Source organism: Merops nubicus, unplaced genomic scaffold (genome assembly GCF_000691845.1).
Source record: "Merops nubicus isolate BGI_N331 unplaced genomic scaffold, ASM69184v1 scaffold18186, whole genome shotgun sequence".
Classification (NCBI taxonomy): Eukaryota; Metazoa; Chordata; class Aves; order Coraciiformes; family Meropidae; genus Merops; species Merops nubicus.
This window is the reverse complement of record NW_008617173.1, coordinates 182,658-201,589: the sequence shown is the minus strand read 5'-3', so window position 1 is coordinate 201,589 and position 18,932 is coordinate 182,658. Positions and strand designations below refer to the sequence as shown.

At 37.2% G+C, this 18,932-nt stretch overlaps 1 protein-coding gene across 1 annotated transcript in view; it reads right to left on the bottom strand.

The window, feature by feature from the left end:
* The window catches only part of SUPT3H (suppressor of Ty 3 homolog (S. cerevisiae)), a gene marked incomplete at its 3' end in the record, with an annotated part of 211,110 nt that overhangs the window by 18,939 nt on the left and 173,239 nt on the right, over positions 1-18,932 (bottom strand). Inside the window, exons 4-5 of the mRNA XM_008943067.1 lie at positions 17,908-17,998; positions 16,160-16,296 (exon numbers count right to left, since the gene is read on the bottom strand). Coding sequence (XP_008941315.1) covers positions 16,160-16,296; positions 17,908-17,998 — 228 coding nt within the window. The remainder of the gene's footprint in view (positions 1-16,159; positions 16,297-17,907; positions 17,999-18,932) is intronic.

Here is an 18,932-nt window from a genome sequence, read left to right as displayed (position 1 = left end):
CATAATTAGAAAATATTTTGAAACATTTCTAAATTGCCATAGTATACCACAGTAATTCAAATCTACATCACCAGGCTCTCTTGTAAGTATAAATTGTAGAAACGTGTCATTTTAAAATCAGTTGAAAAGAATTCATTTAAACTTAACCTGATTTGTAAATTTAATGAACTATTAAACTAAGGGCTCAGATTTTCAGTTTTTTTCACAGCTGCTCTGAGTCCTATTATAAGAGAAAAGCCACTGTTAATTTCAAATCAGCAATTAAAAATTATGTGAAGAGCATTCGGACTATTAGACATTAACAAAAAGGATTAGTTTGAGGAATTTGACTTTTAATCTTAATTTGTAATGTTCAATATACAAATTGCTATGCTGCACTAATAATAGGTTTTGAAGATAGTATTCATTCATTGAGTCTGTTATAGAAATAAAATTAACAAGAAACTATTTCCCTGCAAACATTCTTATAATTGCTTGCAGTGAAAACAATCCCTTCCAAAGATGTTAGCACCATTCAATACAACATGCAAAACTTTCAGTCACTTACAAAAGAGGAGAACAAATAAAATTTTTAACAATTAAAAGTTTTTTTGTTACTCTGCTTTTCTTCCAGAGTTCGTCAAATGGTTTTAAAAAGCAGAAAGCTTTGAATTCAAGAATTTAGCAAGAGCTATCTCAAAATCCTACTACCAGGATTATCTCCTGAAAAGGAAGCCATGGCTCTAACTCCTGTTCAAAATCAGCTATAAAAATATTGAATATATACCATAGTTTCAGGTTGATATTCCTATTGCTGGGTACTGACAGCTTTGTAAAGTTAACCTGAAAATGAAAATAATTTAATTTTGGAAATGTCAAAACCTGTTCACATTTCTAAGGATGTCTCTCATTCTAATTAGATTTTCTTCATTCTAACTGAAATGGGTTAGGGTTTTTTGGGGGGAGGTGAAGGGCTGGCAAGGTGAATTAAAGATCTATAAACAAAAGAAAAAAATTAAAAAATCACATAGCCCTATTCACAGAAGAATGGAAACATGTCTTCAGTTCCAACTATTATACTTAATAATTTAACACAATTGGGATGCAAAGAACAATATCTTTAACAAAAAAAAATTTGAAGCACATCTTGAAGTCTACTTACTATAAAGGTGCTTATAGTGTAGCACCACTAACAAACAGTTTGGCATCAATTACTTGACTGTGCTGTTAGAAGTTGCTGTAGATTTTCATGCCATTATATATACTCTTGGAGAAAATTTGCTCTTCATTTGTGTTTGCTTGGCTTCCTGAGGGTTTCTGAGTTTTTCTGACATTTCTAGGGTCAGATCTAGCATTTCTCAGAGATGCCAATGTCTCTTCAGCATTTTTGTCTCTTTCTTTAAAACACAGTTGGGGTAACAAGGATAGCAGACACAGCAGTCATCTCACTAAAACATCACTGGAACTAGAAATCAGATCTCCACCCTTGGGTTACATCAAGAGTTAACCCCTTTTAAGAAGGGTGTGATTAGTAGCTGGAAATCTGCCTGAGTTCAGTACATCTGAGGATGCTATTACAATTTTCAGCTATAAAATAATTAGCTGATGATATGAGCTGACAGCTAATACATCTACAATAAACACAACCCCCCTATTTCCAGGCGGATGTAGAGTATGTGTTCCGTTTCTAAGCTGTTTGATATGGTCTGTGTAAGGAGCTAGGACTCAATACCAGATGCTGTATGTTCTACAAGCTTCTTCTGCAGATGTCTGCAGCCTGAGAAAATCAACAGTGCTTTGAATAACACCCCTAGTAAAAGCATCTTCTTGTCAGAGTCACTGTATGATATAGGATATGAATCCCACACAAGTGGATGAACTGATTTTAAATAATACCATCTGACAAGGGTAGAAAAAACTCTTAGTAGGTCTGACAAAGTCCTGGAAATGGCTGTTAGCCTTGGGAAATAAAATCCAGCCCTCTAACAGAGACTACCCACCCTCCTTTCGTTTGATCAAATGGAAAATCAAATTTAATGACTGCTTCCGAAGTTCCAGGGGCAAAGTTTCAACGACACTTAACGCTGCTCCCAAGGAGCCCATGGCACTGCCCTTTACATGTGCTACTCAAACAAAGAGTCTGGAGTAAATATCTAAGATCTGAGAATGAAACATATGCATCTTTGTGTATTTTTAATATGACCACTTTAAATTGCTCTCTTGCCATTGCCTTTAATGAAATCTCTTTCAGAACACAAAAAGTATAGTGGATGTGATACAGACACCATTATGCCAAAAAAAAATCTATAAGCCTGCCACTACCTGCACACAAAAGTCAAAATAGCTACAACTTAAGTCATAAATCCACAGATTCAACTGAGAAGAATATTTTTTTTTTTCCCAAAATAAGCTTGTGGCCCCCCACTTGATAAAGATCTTACCAAATCCACATAAATCAATTTCTATTATATATTCTCTATGCAAAATCTATTTTTTTCTAGTTATAGTAGTCTTGTCTTCACTGAAAATTTAGGTCTTGTTGTGGACGTAATTTGTCAAGACAAAGAGGCAGCAATGCCTAATTTTCAACAGGTTAAAATTAGCTAAAAGTGAACCCTGATTATTAAAAGGGTCAAATGCAGATCTCACAAATATCTGTAAGATTAAAATCTACACGTTCACCCCATGAGGACTTTCTGCAAGGCAGCTCTCTGAAAATGACTCTTACTGTTTACCCTGAGTAGCCCAATTTATAAAGTCTTTTCTGATTCATTTAATGGAAAGTGTGTGTCAAGATATCCTAAATTTTAACCAAAGATGATAGAGCAAAATGGAAGAAAAGAGAGGAGACAAAATTTAAGGTCTGAGGGGCAAAACCTACAAGTGGGAGCACGCTACCTTCTGTAGAGGTAATAAACTATGCCAGCTTATTGCCCACGCTTTCTGTTAGGAGCATTGAGAGTCTGTTTTCTAGTGGATTAGGTAAGGATGTATCTCCTTTTTTGCAACATGTAGAGCTTAATTATATCACTTTACCATTTCAACAGACACTTAAGATGCTTAAAACTTACTGCTTCTGGTTCCATAGCTGTGACACATGTGTGAAGTTATCACCAAGTGCAATTCTGCACAGCAGCCAGACCATATTCTTACGGAAGAATACAGCAAGCAACGTTACAGATAAAATAAACCACAATGACTGAGACAAAATGAAAGACAGAAAACCCTGTTCCTTGTATACATAAAACGTCTATTCCAGGAAATACCAGCAGTTACAGATTACAGAAAGTGCAGAAGCTGGAAAGTCCAATTATACGCTACCTAGATTTTTAAACAGTCTTTAGAAACTGGAGATGGTTTATCATCTATGTGCTTTATAAAAGCTCTTCTATTTCTGCCCCACCTGCCATTTTAATATCTGAAATGAGAAACTTCAGTACAAAATCATAGAATAGTAGAAACATTTACACCAGAAAAAAAAGCTTGGGACCTTTCCAGAGATCTCTAGTTCAGCTCTGCTCAAAAGGGGTCCAGTGAGATCAAGAGGCTCAGGACGCTGAGTTATCAAGTTTGGAGTAACTCCAAAGTCAGAGATTTCCTCAACAACTCTAGACAACGAGTTTCAATCTTTGATCTTTTTTTTTTTTTTTTTTTCCTTTTAGTCCAAATTCTGTCCTTTATCACATACATTCAAGCAGGGTCTGGCTCCATCCCCTCTATATCCTGCCATTAGTCAGTTGTAGACAAGAACAAAACTTCCCTTTAGCCTCCTCTTTTACAGGCTGAATGAGCTCTTGTCTCTCAGACTTTTGTCATAGAATCATAGAATGTTTTAGATTGGAAGGGACCTTTAAGGGTCACACAGTCCAACCCCCACACCTGCACTGAGAAGGGACATCTTCAACTAGAGCTGGCTGCTCAGAGCCATGTCCAACCTCACCTGGAATGGTTCCAGGGATGGGGCATTGACTACCTCTCTGGGCAACATATCATATGTCAGGTGCTCCAGTCCCCTAAGCTTCTTAGTGATCCTCTGCCAAACTTGCTTCAGTATGTCAAAGCCCTTCTTGTACTGGGAGCACAAAATAGGACAGGGATTCCAGATGCTGTCTCACAAGTGCCAAATAATGGGGAGGCATTATTGCTCTTGACCTGCTGGCTAACCTCTCTCTAACAGAGCCCAGTATGTGGCTGACCCACATGCTCTACAGTTTCATGGGGTTATTGCATCCCACATTTGCTTTTGTTGAACTTCACGAGGTTCCCATCAGATCATTTCTCCAGTCTATCAAAAAGGTCCTTCTGAGTGGCAGGCCTGCTTTCCAGAGGTTTGACTGCTGTGGTATCCTGACTCAGTATTTATTTGCCATGCTATGAATTACTGCTTTTTATAGTTTACAAGATTCAACAGCTAATCATGTCTGTGTTTAATGCATAAAGAGCAAGAAATGCTTCAAGGAAGTGCAGTGCAAGGGGAGGTAAGTCCCCTAGTTAAGAGATGTGCTATGCTTTCTTTAATTCCTTGCATGTTAATTTACATGGAAAGCTGATAAAACTAGAATCACATTAACATATTAATCATATTTTGTATTCTTCATTGTACTTGTGTTCTTATTCCCAGTACTAAAACAATATCTCCACTAAAAATCTGCCATAAGATCTTATTTTAGAGCTAGTCTAAGTGTCATCTTACAAGTGTAGTCCTATCAGAATGAGCTTTGAAACCAAAAATGCTGGTATTTGTAATATACTTCTTAATTCTAACAGGAAGCAATCTGTTACTGTTATATTGTGTTGATGACTATGACCTTAGCAAGAGATCATTTGGCTTTCCTAATGACACCTAAACTCTAGTGGGAATGTAGGTGGGAAGGTTTGGCCCGTGGTGGCTTTGCAAACGAGAACTAAAAATGAGAACACTTGTACTTATCAGCAGGGTAATTTGTAATCAAGTCCTGTGACAAGCTAGCATTTAGACTGGAACTTACTCAAACAAGGATGATGACACAGTGACTACTGAGAAAATCAATTCTTTTTCTTTTGCTTAATTGCCTGCAACAAATGTTCAGAAAATCCTTTCTGAATTCAGTCAAATATCATGGGCAATATAGAATCATAGAATTGTTTAGGTTGGAAAAGACCTTTAAGATCATCAAGTCCAACCATTAATCAATCTCCACCAAGTCCACTGCTAAACCATGTCCCTCAGCACTGTATCCACACGACTTTTAAATACCTCCAGGGATGGTGATTCAAGCACCTGTTCCAGGGCTTTGTAACTCTGTTCAGTGAAGAAAATTTTCCTAATATCCAACGTAAACCTCCCCTAGTGCAACTTGAGGTCATTTCCTCTTGCCATATCTCTTGTTACTTGGTGAGGAGACCAACCTCTATCTTGCTACAACCTCCTTTCAGGGAGCTGCAGAAATCAGTAAGGTCTCCCCTGAGTCTCCTTTTCTCCAGGCTCAACAACCCCAGTCCCATCAGCTGCTACTAGTAAGACCTGTGCTCTAGACCCCTCCCCAGCTTAGTTGCCCTTCTCTGGTCCTGCTCCAGCATCCTCAATGTCCTTCTGGATGAAGGGAGGGTGGTGGTGTCCAAAACTGAATCCCCTTCTCAAGGTGTGGCCGCACCAGTGCTGCGCACAGGGGACAATCCCTGCCCTAATCCTGTTGGCCACACTTTTTCTGATACAAGCCAGGATGCCACTGGGCACACACTGACTCGTATTTAGCCAGTTGTTGATCTGTACCCCCAGGGCCTTTTCCACCAGGCAGCTTTCCAGCCACTCATGCCCAAATGTGAGGCATTGCCCGGGGTTGTTGTGGTCCAAGTGCCGGACCTGGCATGTGGCATTGTTTTATCTCATACAACTGACCACAGCCTGTCCAGATCCCTCTGAAGAGACTTTCTACCCACAAGCCAGTCAACACTTCTGCCCAACTTGTTGTGGTCTGCAAACTTACTGACCTCAATCCTCTCAACAAGATCTTTCATAAAGATGTTAAACAGAAGTGGCCTAAATACCAAGTCCTGCGGAACACCACTTGTGACTGGCCACTACCTGGATTTATCTCCATTCCCCACCCCTCTCTGGGCCTGGCCATCCAGCCAGTGTTTTACCCAGCAGAGCATACACCTGTCTAAGCCACGAGCAGCCATTTTTGTCATTAAGATGTGTAAAACAGTGCCAAAGGCTTTACTGAAGTCAAGACAGACAACATCCACACCTTTCCCTCACCCACTAGGTAGGTCATTTTGCCATAGAAGACCAGGTTCATGAAGCAGAACCTGCCTTACATGAACCCATGCTGACTGGGTCTGGTCTCCTGGTCGTTCTGTACGACCTTTTTAATTCTGAGGAGAGAAACTGCACTAGTCCTGGCTAATCTTGTCATCAGAAGGAAAAAGAAAAAACAAAACTCCAAACCAAGAACAAAAAGAGAAAAGCAAAGATCAAATATATGTGAGTAGGGACAGAACAAATCTCCATTTAGCCCAGGCTCCAACATTAGCCAGCCATGCAGGGTTAGGGAGTAGTATAACTACAAAGCAAGCTAATAATAATTATTTTCCTGACTCATACAGTACCCAGTGATCTGTGGCTCAGGCACTTCCTTAACCAAATGCAGCATCTTTTTATTCAATAGCTTTCAGTAGATTTTTTTTCCCCCTTAAGTTGTGCAGTTCAATAGATCTGAGCTCATTTTGGTTATATTTAGCTGGACTGCAGCCTGAAAATGACTTTCAGTGGTCCTTTATATTGTCTGTATGCTACAAACTGTGGATGGAGAGGCTTTGATGACACAAAGCTTGCTCACCCTGCTGTCAGAGGGTTAAAGCTGATTTAAAAGAAAGGGACTCAGTAATTTTGTAGAAGGTATTCGCAGGGCTGATGCTTAAGTCTGACTAAAACCAGACTTTGGTTCCTGGCTGGAGTCTAATACTGAGAAAGGGATAGTTATTCCCTTAGTGAATACACCAAGTAGGGAGAGGAAAAAAAGGTGTCTTCTCTGTCACTTGTCATGTCTAGAAACAGCAGATAAATGAACCTTCAGATACATTAAGTTGGCACTGCCTTAGGTTGAGAGGCATGCATCAGCCTTCTATACTGGTTTGTGAATGTTCTCACCTATCTGTTAAATTCAAGACTCGGTCTGCTAAATTTCAGAATCCTCCTCTGCAGCAGTTGAAATAGAAGAACACCATCAAACCCCTTTCTCTTTCATAACATAGGGAACTTTCTTCTATTGCCTTCATTTGTTAGGAGATCTTATTTTCTTCCACAGAAAGGATTTTGTGATATGAATCCTTCACTGGGAGGATTCAGAAATTCAGAAGCAGACACTGAAGCTTGGTCAAATAGGGGCTGATGACCCAAGGTCCTCCTGCACCATGGGGCTTTGCAGGTGAGAGCAAGAGAAGCAGGTGATTGTAAAACTTTCTGCCAAAAATACAGGGTCTCTGTGCTGATGTTTCAGTCTCGCTCTTCACAAGAGTCAGAAAAATGTCTTCCTTGCAACAGGTAGGAAGTTGAGGCATAGAGTAATACTGTATTTAAAACTTTTTAATAATTTTAATTTTCATCAGAACTCCATAGATTTTTCTTTTGAGTTTTGTGAATCCTGTGCAAACCACTCTCAAAACTGGTTTTATGCAAGTGATTAATTCTTTCAGGAAAGCTTAAGATGTTAAAACTGTTCGGAGCGTAGGCCTGGTTAACATCTCACTTTCAGAAATGAACTGTTGCCATTTTTTTCTTCATTTAGAAAGGACTTAAATATTAGAGTAATATTAGAAGATTAGTAAAGTGCTACATTAAGGTTTGTTAACCTGAAAAAATAACCTTTTTTCCCCTCAGAGTATTTGAATTACATCCTGTCTTGTAGAAAAGATTTGTATTATCACATCTCCTCGTAACCTCAGAAATACAAATCATTATCAGCAGTAATTTGTTTAATTACTTTCAAGTATGACAGCAATTTCAATAACCTGCTACCAATGGTACCTTTGTCAGGCTTCCTTGTTCCCAGTTCTCCAAAGTTTAAATAAACAATAACTATGTTGTGAGTACCAGTACGTGATGACTACTCTATCTAAGCAACAAACATGTTCAACATAGGATCACAAATAAACACAGTATTCAAATACACTTAGAAGGAGAACGTTTCTTTAGTCTTACATTTGGCTCCTGATCAAATGCTCTGTGGAAATACTGTTTATATGTATGTGTGTCTACATTTAATTATAGATATAAATAACATCATATAAAGTTCCCTTCCAAACGTTAACTTAAAACACAGTCACCTGGGTGTCAAAAATACAAAATACAACAAGGCCAGAATCTTCCTCAGAGAAAATAAACAGTGGCAAAAAAATACTCAGAGAACCAAAATACAGAAAAGCAAATAACACCTTGTCCTCCCAGGAAAACCGCCTACATTTGCAGTATGACTAGTGTTCACTAAAATGCTTTAAACCCAACAATATTTTACCAAGACTGAAGACCCAAACAAAGAGCACACTTGATGCAACCATAGCAATGAACCACAACGTTAGAAACTCCTAAGAGTCTTAGATGTGTAGCAGTGTAAAAACTCTATTGATATTACTGGCTATAACAAGACACCTTTTCCACTTGATAGCTTTTTCCCATTCCGACAAGAATGACACAATATTTACAGATGTATAGGTAATAGTGAAAAACTGTTTCTGTTTATTTTCTGTTTACTTTTAACCAATTCAACCATTACCCAAGAGAAACAGTGTTTTCCCAGTATCCCAAATATTCCCAAGCAATGTGTAATCAGAGAAACCATTAACACCAGCAGGCTTATTTTTATACCAAATAATAGTTACAAACACTTTGAAGCCCAGACAGTTGAGACACTACTACTTGTGCTGTCTTTGCACTCATCTGGAAACACTGGACTGCTGCAGTGAAATTACATCTCTATTTGCATTCCTAACTTTGGGAAGGTAAATTTTGCAATATCAAAAAAAACCCAAACCATTGCCTAGAAAATAAAGAGCTTTTTCTTGATTGTTCCAAGTTCTTTTTAATCTTTGTATCTATGTATATGAAAAGAAGTAGACAGTACATAGGGAGCTGGTGTTGACCTTACAGTCTACTAAAGATTATCATTACACTCTTTTTATCATATCATCAAGGTCCCACTTCATACACAGAACTTCACTTTCAAAAAAGAACCATGCCAGAGGCACTAGAAGTACTTTTGCTAACATCTAATGAGTTACACTCAAATCTGACTTAAAGGGGTTTTGTGTTGGGGTTTTTTGTGGGTTTTTTTGTAGTTTTTTTTGGTGGGGGGGTGGAGAGGCAGATAGGGAGAGGCATGAGGAAATGCAAAGAAAAAGCATTTTTCTCTCCGATGTAAAAGAGGAGCCTTCCCCTGGATTGTTTCTCTCTCATTTCCGAGTACAGAAGCTGGCCTAACTTACTGAGGTGTTTAAAATTTCAGGTATGTACAGTGAAGTGAAATTCAGCCCAACTTGTAGTGATCCACTGAACTCTCAAAGAAGCTTAAGAGGGTGGGAAAAGAAGATCCTGGTTTTTTTTTTCATCACCATCCCAGGAATTTAGTGTCCCTGGGCAGGAACATTACCCCTCCTATTTGAGTACATTACTCAGGCATTATAAATCCTTTTTCAAATACAAGACAACCTCCTCTTAGTTGGCTTGGACACACAGGTGAGGATGACAGTGGGCTCCAATGAGGGCTGGAATTATTTATTCCATACAATAATGTATCATAAGATGTAAGAGGTTTAATGGCATGTCCATCTGTGTCCTATCACTGGGATCCCATTTTCCATATTTGACAATGTTGAGTAAAGATTAAAAAGCTTTATTTCCTACCCCCTTTTTTTTCAAAACTTAATGTCTAAAAATTTAAGGCTGTAACTTGAATTGTTGGTGTAAATGATACAATATTAGAAAGCTGCAATTCTACAAGTGAATGAGCACAAGATAAATGACAGATCTGTGACAGTATTTTTTAGAGTGGGAGATGAAACATTTAGCTCAGATGCAAAGAAAACCCAAACAAACTTAAATATTTTCTTCTGTAGTTGAATCTTACCCCATGGTGTATTCTTTCATAGAGGTGCAGCTGTTAAAATTGAAGAAGAGTTAGTGCTTACAAACTGTGATTTTAAAAATAAAGAAATTATTATATTTGGGCACAATATTGTGAGACAACAGAGGTCACTGGTCAACAAAATGCAAAGATTCCACCAACAAGAATCTGAAATCAGTAACAAAGGTAAAAATAATTCTGAAGAAAAATAAGTTTATCATTAAAAATTATGTATCAAAAAAGATGCACTCTGAGAAACAATGCCCTGATGCTTAACAACAGAAAACTTTGTAGTTTGTCTTCCACTATGTGTGCGTTGTCTGTACTACAGCACTAAGCTTTCCATATGGGCTTTAAATCAAATTCCAGTTTGTTATTGATACACCCTGCATGAATAGATGCTCCCTAGAGAGTAATGAACCCACAAAGCACTTACACTGGCTTAATCTTCCCCAGTGAAACGAGCACAGTAGTTCTAGAAGTCCAACAGAGTTCTTTCTAAATCATTTCCTCCTTATTTTCTTTGTACATCTTTTCCAAATTAGTACAATGAATTTCAGTACTTCAACAACGCCTTTCAGACACTCCCTTAAATGAAGGGCTCATGTGTTTTGTTTTGTTTTTTTTTTTTCTGAATTATCTCACCAAATTTTAGCTGTCTCAACTAAAAGATGCCAGGTCCATGCCTTAACTTCATGAGTAGTCAGCACGGAGTAACCTGTGCCCATGCTCCTGCCCTCTGAGCCTCCCAAAGAGACTGGCTATGTCCAAATTGTGCCATGGAGAGAGCTCCTGGCCCTGGCTGATTCCCAATCCATGACCAGGAATTGTCTGGGACAATGCTACCTGACTCAGGTGAAAGTGGAACTGTATTCCAGTTGGAAGTAATCTTCTTGGTCATGTTCTAATTTACTAATATATGGCAAGTCTATCTTATTCCTACGACTGAAACACTCTGCTGCTCTACTCCACTCTGGTGAGACCCCACCTAGAGCAGAGTCCAGCTCTGGAGTCCTCAGCAAAAGAAAGACATGGACCTGGTGGATCACGTCCAGAGGAGTGCCACAAAAATGATCAGAGGGATGGAACATCTGCCCTGTGAAGTTCAGCCTGGAGAAGAGAAGGCTCCAGGGAAACCTTATTGCAGCCTTTCAGTACTTAAAGGGGGGCTAGAAAAAAGATGGGGACAATCATTTTAGCAGGGCCTGTTGCAACAGGACACAGGATGATGGTTTTAAACTTAATGAGGGTAGATTTAGACAAGGAAGACATCTTTTATGCTGAGGGTTGGTGAAACACTGGCCGAGGTTGCCCAGAGTTTTATGCTGAGGGTTCATGAAACACTGGCCCAGGTTGCCCAGAGAGGTAGTTGATGCCCCATCCCTGGAAACCTTCCAGGTCAGGTTGGGCGGGGCTCTGAGCAAGCTGCTCTAGTTGAAGATGTCCTTGCTCAGTGCAGGGAAGCCTGACCTTTAAACTTCCCTTCCAATGCAAACTGTTCTATGATTTTATGATTCTATGAACATAATTTCTTGTATCCCAAGATGCATCTATATGTGGTTAGGTGTGTTTGATGGAGACAAATTCATTGTATCTGAACACAGGCAAAATTAAATGGAAGTAATTTAACCTCATGTGAGTAACTTAACCATTGCATTTCTGTGAGCTTCGTAGAGAGGCAGACTAGTGAACAGTACAGCAAAAATCATATGCACAATGGCATTCCTAGAACAATAATATGTATTTGTTTATAGGATAATACACTTTAAAGAACCCCAAGCTTCTGTCAATCCCATTCTGTAGGGATGTAACAGCTCAAACATTTTGCTGGCATCTAGCCTGTTTTCAAGGTGGTGTATTGTAGAGAAGTTATTTTCCCACCACTGTTTATTCAAACTTGCAATGTACTATGAAAGCATTATGGTAGCTACTGCAACTGAATTATTGCCATATAACATCTGAGTGTTGCAAATATATCCCTAAACTAGCAGTCAGAGTGACAGATGAATGGTATTTCTTTTACTCCTAGGGGAACAGAAGTGAAACAGAGCATTCACAGCAGGATGCTCTATGCATTCCTTTGTATGTCAGTTCAGATTTCTGATAGGAAGACTTTTTTTCTGGTGGGGGAGGTGGAACTATAGAAAAAAGATTAAAAATCATATTTACAGAATGAGACAGAAATCATTGCTGCAATGGCATTAACTGAAGTTTTAACATAAGGATACTTGATTTTAATAATAATATTTAAATTATAACTTAACAGTAACTTGATTTTAATGATAATAATAATTTGATAGTGCTTCTGATATGAAAATTTATCAGAATTGCCATTACCATTCACAAAATTACAGCCAAACCTGCAGCTAGTTTTACTATGGACAGTATACCTGAGAAGTTCAAAGGAGCTACATAAGGACTCAGACACCCAAAATCACATCTCTACCCAAAATGAAAAGTAAGGAAAAAAGCCAAGATTTTAAATGAGCATGCACCTTGTCCCTACACCAATTCAGCCATACAATTACAGGGATACATAGAATTAGAATAGAGGAATACATGCAATTAGCCATACAGTTACAGGAATACATACAATTACAGCCACATAGTTACAGGAATCCCAACTCTCCCCTCTAAATGATTTTTAAGAGACAAAGAAAAGCAAAATTGCCATCCACTTGAAAGGTTTTATTTCTAGTGGATTCTATCACATAACTGGCAACAGAAGGGAAACTGAATTCCCAAACCACACCAGCTCTGGATATTCCATAAGCTAATCTGTAGAATAAAAAAGGGGTGTTGGGAAGGTCACTGTTAGATTTTATCCTGAAGAGACTGTGAGCTGTTACAAAGATAACTTCTGTGGTCTGGATAGGTCTCCCTTATGAACACAGTTCCATCACATCTATGAACTAGAATAGTTTATTCCCTCTATAACTGCTCTTATCCTGAAGAAAAGCATTTCACTGGTGTTTTACTGCTATCTGAAGAGTTAGGAACTAAATTGTTAGGAAGAGAACCAGAGGTGCTATTTCAGATTTTACTTCATTTTGCTTCCACCAATACAGCTGGCTAGTTTGTACCTATTTAATGCCAGTGTTGAAGACTTTATAATCAGTCATGATGAAAATGTATTGATAACATAGTCATGTACTATGATGAAATAATGTAAATCTTGTTCTTAATTTTGATCTGTATTTTAAGAGTATTTCAATTCTTTTTGCACACTGCTATTACTACAGTTTTAGAGATAGTCCCTTTGATTCAAATTAGAACCACAGGACAGATCAATAAGTTCTATACATAATCCCAGAAGACTGTCCTTTCTTCTCCACATGACAGTGTTAGTGGGTGTTTTTCAGACAAAAGTGTAGAAATCTTTGTTTTCCTTCAGTAAAGTGTCTTGGAGCTTTGCTTCCTCCACGGCACAAATGGAACAGACCTCACAGAACAGCAAGAGACCTCATGAAGTCTTAGCTCTAATTTTATAAAATGCTTTGAAAGAAATGATGATAAACAGTATTTGCTTTTTGTATCATAACTGAAACCATTCTGCTTAACAATCATATCCTGTTTAGCCCATAAGGGCATCAGAAATATATGTTTATCATTGGCTCTCAACAACTTAGCAAGATTTGGCCCAAGGCAAAATGGAACTGAAATCATTTACAGTTGTCCAAACCGAGATAACCACAGATTTCTGGGGTAATTGATACCTAAAAGGAACACTGCCTTTAGATTGCAGTTCATGATTTAAGTGTACTAATTCCTTAAAGAACTCTGTTAGAATTTCTAAAGTGTCTATTGGATTTCCTCCAAAATTTAGCATGGATTAAACAATCCACTGCACAAAGAAAATGTGATATATGAGATTTGTCCATCCACTAACACTCCTCCTTTAGGACTGGATCACATTTCCTACTACCTTTGATTGCCTTCAATCCACCTCAATGCAACAACAAAGTCCCAAACAAAACAAAGCCAAAAATATGTTAAAACATTTTGAATAGAATGTCTCAAGTAATCATTTGTGTTTTATCATTAGTCTTAAAAGTTAGTAAGAAAGAAAATACATAACACTGACTTCACAACTGTATATAGTTCATGGACTTCATAACCGTGTATAGTTTAATTCTAAAATAAGTAGATCTTGCTTTTACCTTCCTTTTTTTAACATGAGAATGTATCAAGAGTTCAGAAAACGTAATAAAGCAGAGCAACAGAGAGAATTACTTATATATATATATATACACATACACACTACAGTTCATAAATTACAGTCTAGTGAGAGAAAAACAAAACATGTAGTCAGATGAAAGATAAATATTTGATTACAGGAACACATTCCTTGACAGATAAACATAGAGTCAGATTTGTCCTTGCCTAGAACAGGGAACTTCATAATTCTAGCAATTTGTGTAGTTTTTCAGACTGATAAAATATATACTGGAATGAGAGAAGGGAATGTAATGACAAGCACATAACCCATTCATTCAGAATAGTGCTGTTTGGTATTTCTGTGTGTAAAAGCTCAAAGAATTCATCTGCCTTTATGCAAAACACAACATTTTGCAGAAATCAATAAGAAGAAAGCGAAGAAAAGAAACAAATCTCTCAGTTTCCAAAACCCAAACACTGGTTGGGAACAACTGTTCTACAACAATGATTCTCAGCTGGGAAGAAATGGGACTTGTTTCTGGCCAAATTCTTAGAAAGAAGGGATTCTTGATTATGTTTTGGGTGATTCTAATAGGGACGACAGGAAAGTAAGACTGGGAAAGTCCCAGTTCTGCAAAGGGGCTCCATTAAGAATTAAAAGTGAGACTTACAATTATGGCAGGATAAAATTATTGTTATTTCTTAGAATTTTTTATGAAATCCTGAAAGTGAAACAAAGCCCTAACAGTTCAAATATTAAATATATAGAGATTACTGAATGCATCAGCCACCTCAGTGTAGAAAAGAAAATCAAACCAAAGTAACCAGCTTCTACCACTGAAAGGGTATAATAAGCACTCTAAAAATAGCAAGCTCCCAACAGCCCAATATACTGTACTATTCACTAAAAAGGATGGAAACTGGCCCAGATACTAGTGTGGAATTGTGAGCATGCGCCTGGCACAATTTTGTTCTTGACAGCCAGTTGCTCACTCAAGACATGAGGAAGAACTGAGCATGGACATGGGCCATGGATTATTCCACCAAAAAGACATGTTAGCCCTGTCCACCTGGAGAAAATTTAGCTACAAAGACACAAGTCAGGCCACAGCACCTGCCTTCAGGGCCAGAGAACTGGCCCTGGCCTAGTTTATTAATTAGCACAGATACAGCCTTTGGATCTTATAAATATGTAAATGACATTCAAGAAGATACTTACTGATAGAGAGGTCATAGGGTTGATAAGGTCTATAAGGCATACTTGCTATGATACAGTATCTTGTGCCAGTATAGATAAACCTCAGTGAAACCAAGTGAAACTGGTATCAAAACTGGTATCAAAATCATCATTTCACAGACTTGCATGTTAACACAGCTACACTGCTTCCTACCTAGCATTTTGAGAGTGATAGACATAATTTTTCAGAAGGACATAGATCAGAAAACTGGACTTGAAAGAAGGATGGAGAGAAGGGCACATGCTAAAGCATGTTTGCACAGAGCATTATAATTTTATCTGTAAGCTATTTTATATGAAAGAGTCCTCAAATTCTATTGAAACAATTTTCTAGTGGGACGAATAATGAAAAAGAAAAAAAAAAATATTGTTAAAAATGTGTGTGAATTGTTTATAAATAGAAGCTTCTTTCTACAGGAAAGAAGTAGAAATACATGGCAGACAGAAAGATGCATAACTACCCTTTTGTAATCTTTCTTCTCAGCATGTGTACTTAGATATCAAGAAACATTTAAGGAAATAGGAAAAATATGGAAATGGAATTCCTTTTGACCATCTGGGCAAAGGGAAAAATGTAACACTGATATAATATGCATCATGAAAAAGGCATCAGACCAGCATGATGTATGAAATATTTCATAGTTTTCTCTGCTGGAGATGTGTATCAGTATAAGACAATAATTACCTCCATCCGCTCTTGCTTGACATCATCAATCTCATCATCTTCAAATATGGCTAAGAGCTCTCCAGTCTGGTCAATGGAGTTGAGAAAGTCTTGAGCAAGCTTCTGCCGTTTGTTGGTGTTATTACTGTTGAGTTTGTCTTCCAAAGGTAAGCAAAGAACAAGAAACTTAAGTTATTTAGCTTCTCCAAACACCAAACAACATCCCCATTAGGGACATATTTAGAACCAGATGCACTATGCAGAAAAGGCTTGTTATTAGTGGCCTCCTCATCCAAGTGGTGCTACCTGACCAAGGTGATGCCACTGCTCTGCTGCAGTAGCACTGCAGTAAAAAAATCATCTTTAGTGTTTTCTAGTATAACTTGGTGGTTTTTTGTAATCTAGAGAAACCTAGTCTGCTGCTCAAATAACATTATTTCTCAGTGAAGGGTCCCCAGTGGACAGAGCTGTAGAAGAAACTGCCTGCCTTTGCCTGCACAAAAACCCCACTGATAGACCAGGATATATAAAGGAAATGTTCTTCCCTGAAAGCACACAGAGCATCTGCATCATCTCCAGCCTAAAGCAAAGTGTAACACAAACGTCAAGATGCAGCTCTTCAGATGATGGACCATGGCTCTACAGTAAAATCTAGAGAACTCTGGCAAGGTGACATCTGTTGTTCTAAACAGAATAGCAGCTAATGAGTATCTAAATTGCTTATGAATACTGTTTATTTCCTTTAAATAGTGACACAGACTTAATTATTAAAATTGCCAAAGCTGTCAGGTAGGAAGCTGTACTGCCAGATTGCTTACACAACACAATACACTTTCAAGTGTGGGCAAATTAAGTCTCAAATGAGTTGACAAAAACTAATCCACAGACTGACTAAGTCAAAGCAAGAAATACAATGTTTACTTAACATCAGTGTGGATGCTCAGAGGAACCAAACACAAGGAATTCATTATAAGAGGAAAAAAAAAAAAAAAAAAAGGGCTCTGAGAATCTGAGAAAGGAAATAAGTTAAATACAAAAGATTGTGTATGGATATTTCTAGACGTTATAGATGTATGGCAAGGGTTAGATTTGCTATGACAGCTTTAACTCAAAATTTTACAAAGGAAACATCAGTTCTCCTATTAATACAAAGCAACAAAATTTTATACTATCAAATTCTATTGCAGAATTTAATATAGTTTTAATTCAAAGAGCTTTTCCTTCAAATGCATTGGTTATAACATCTGTGACTTGCTCATGGAAGAGGGAAACAGAAGTGTTTCCCATTCTTAATATTACAGATTCAAAGTATAATATGTTAAATCACTGAAAACAAACCCAGCTCGTACATTAGTATTGAATGACTTCAGATTATGGGATTTTTTTTTTTTGTAAAACATGTCAAAACCTTCTGATAATAATTTAACAAATGTCCTTTCAGTTGCACATGGTAGCTGCTGCATTTAAACTGAGTATCTGCAGAAATCAATTAGCCCTTTAATCAGCAACAATTTCATTCTCCACGGATTTCTGACATTACTACAGTAATAAGTAAGCAGCCTTACTATCATATGGATGGTAGATGTAAATACTTACATTAGAAGTGTTTCAAACTGAACAGTGGAAATTTTAAACCAGATTACTTGAACTCAATATTTTTGTCTTTAACTATGAAGCAGGACCTTAATACTTTGCATTGAGTTGTTCAGAGCATTAACAAAATATAGAGCCTCTCCCAAATTCAGTATTTTAGTATTTTTTTTTTCTACCTTCAAGGAGGTCATCTTCTTCTAGTCCTTTGACAATTTTAGATTTGTAGTCTCGGAAGAACATGTATTTCAATAGCCTCCTAAGCTTCTTCTATGAGAAAAAATACGTCAATATTAATTAGTATATAAGAATATGTAAAATATTACTCAGTAAAGATAATTTTTACACTGTTCGTAATTTTTGATTCTGCAGAAAAAACATATATAGAAAGTAGATCAAGGTCAGTAGCAATTACACATTAAATATTATTTATTTGATCTCCTAGGTACTTTGCTTGCCAACTTTGAGACAGAAATAGGTTTGACTTGCAGAAATCAGAAATTCAGAAATCAGGATTCTTTTAGGGCCAAAATCTTTGCTTAGTTTGGAATTTCAAATCTACAAATGGATATGTCCATGAACATTGACATACATATCACTGCTTTCAGTATAGTCTTACGGATCATATCAGATAAAGAGATGACAATCAATTTTTACATTTTAGTGTTTTTTAATTTTTACATGGGTTTGGTCATTTGGTTTCACCTATCTAATGAAGAAAGAAAAACAAAGGGGAGAGAAAAGGGGGAGGGAAAGGGGGGAACTAAGGACAAAAATGAGATAAAGTAAGAATAAAGAACGTTGGTAAAAATAGACAATAATTTTTTAATAATTTTGAAATTTAAAGAAGAAAAATTAACTTAATCTTTGTATGGAATTTGTTTTGTTTTCTTTTTTTAATTATTGACTTGCTCTACTTAGTACCCAAAGAAAGCAGGATTATGCCTAAATTTGGAGATTTTAGTGATATAAAGTACAAGAAAAGTATTATAAAGGAAAACCAAAAGACAGCCTAGATGACAATAATTTAATGGTTACACTGTCAAATGTCACATCTACACCCTATATAACAAGAAAATTAGAATGACTGATTTTTAATAAATGGATATAAAGGATAAGGATCATATTTATACCTTTATTAAGAAATTGTTTTGACCTCTAAGGTACATTACCCACTCTATACCTTAGTGAAAAAAATCTATTG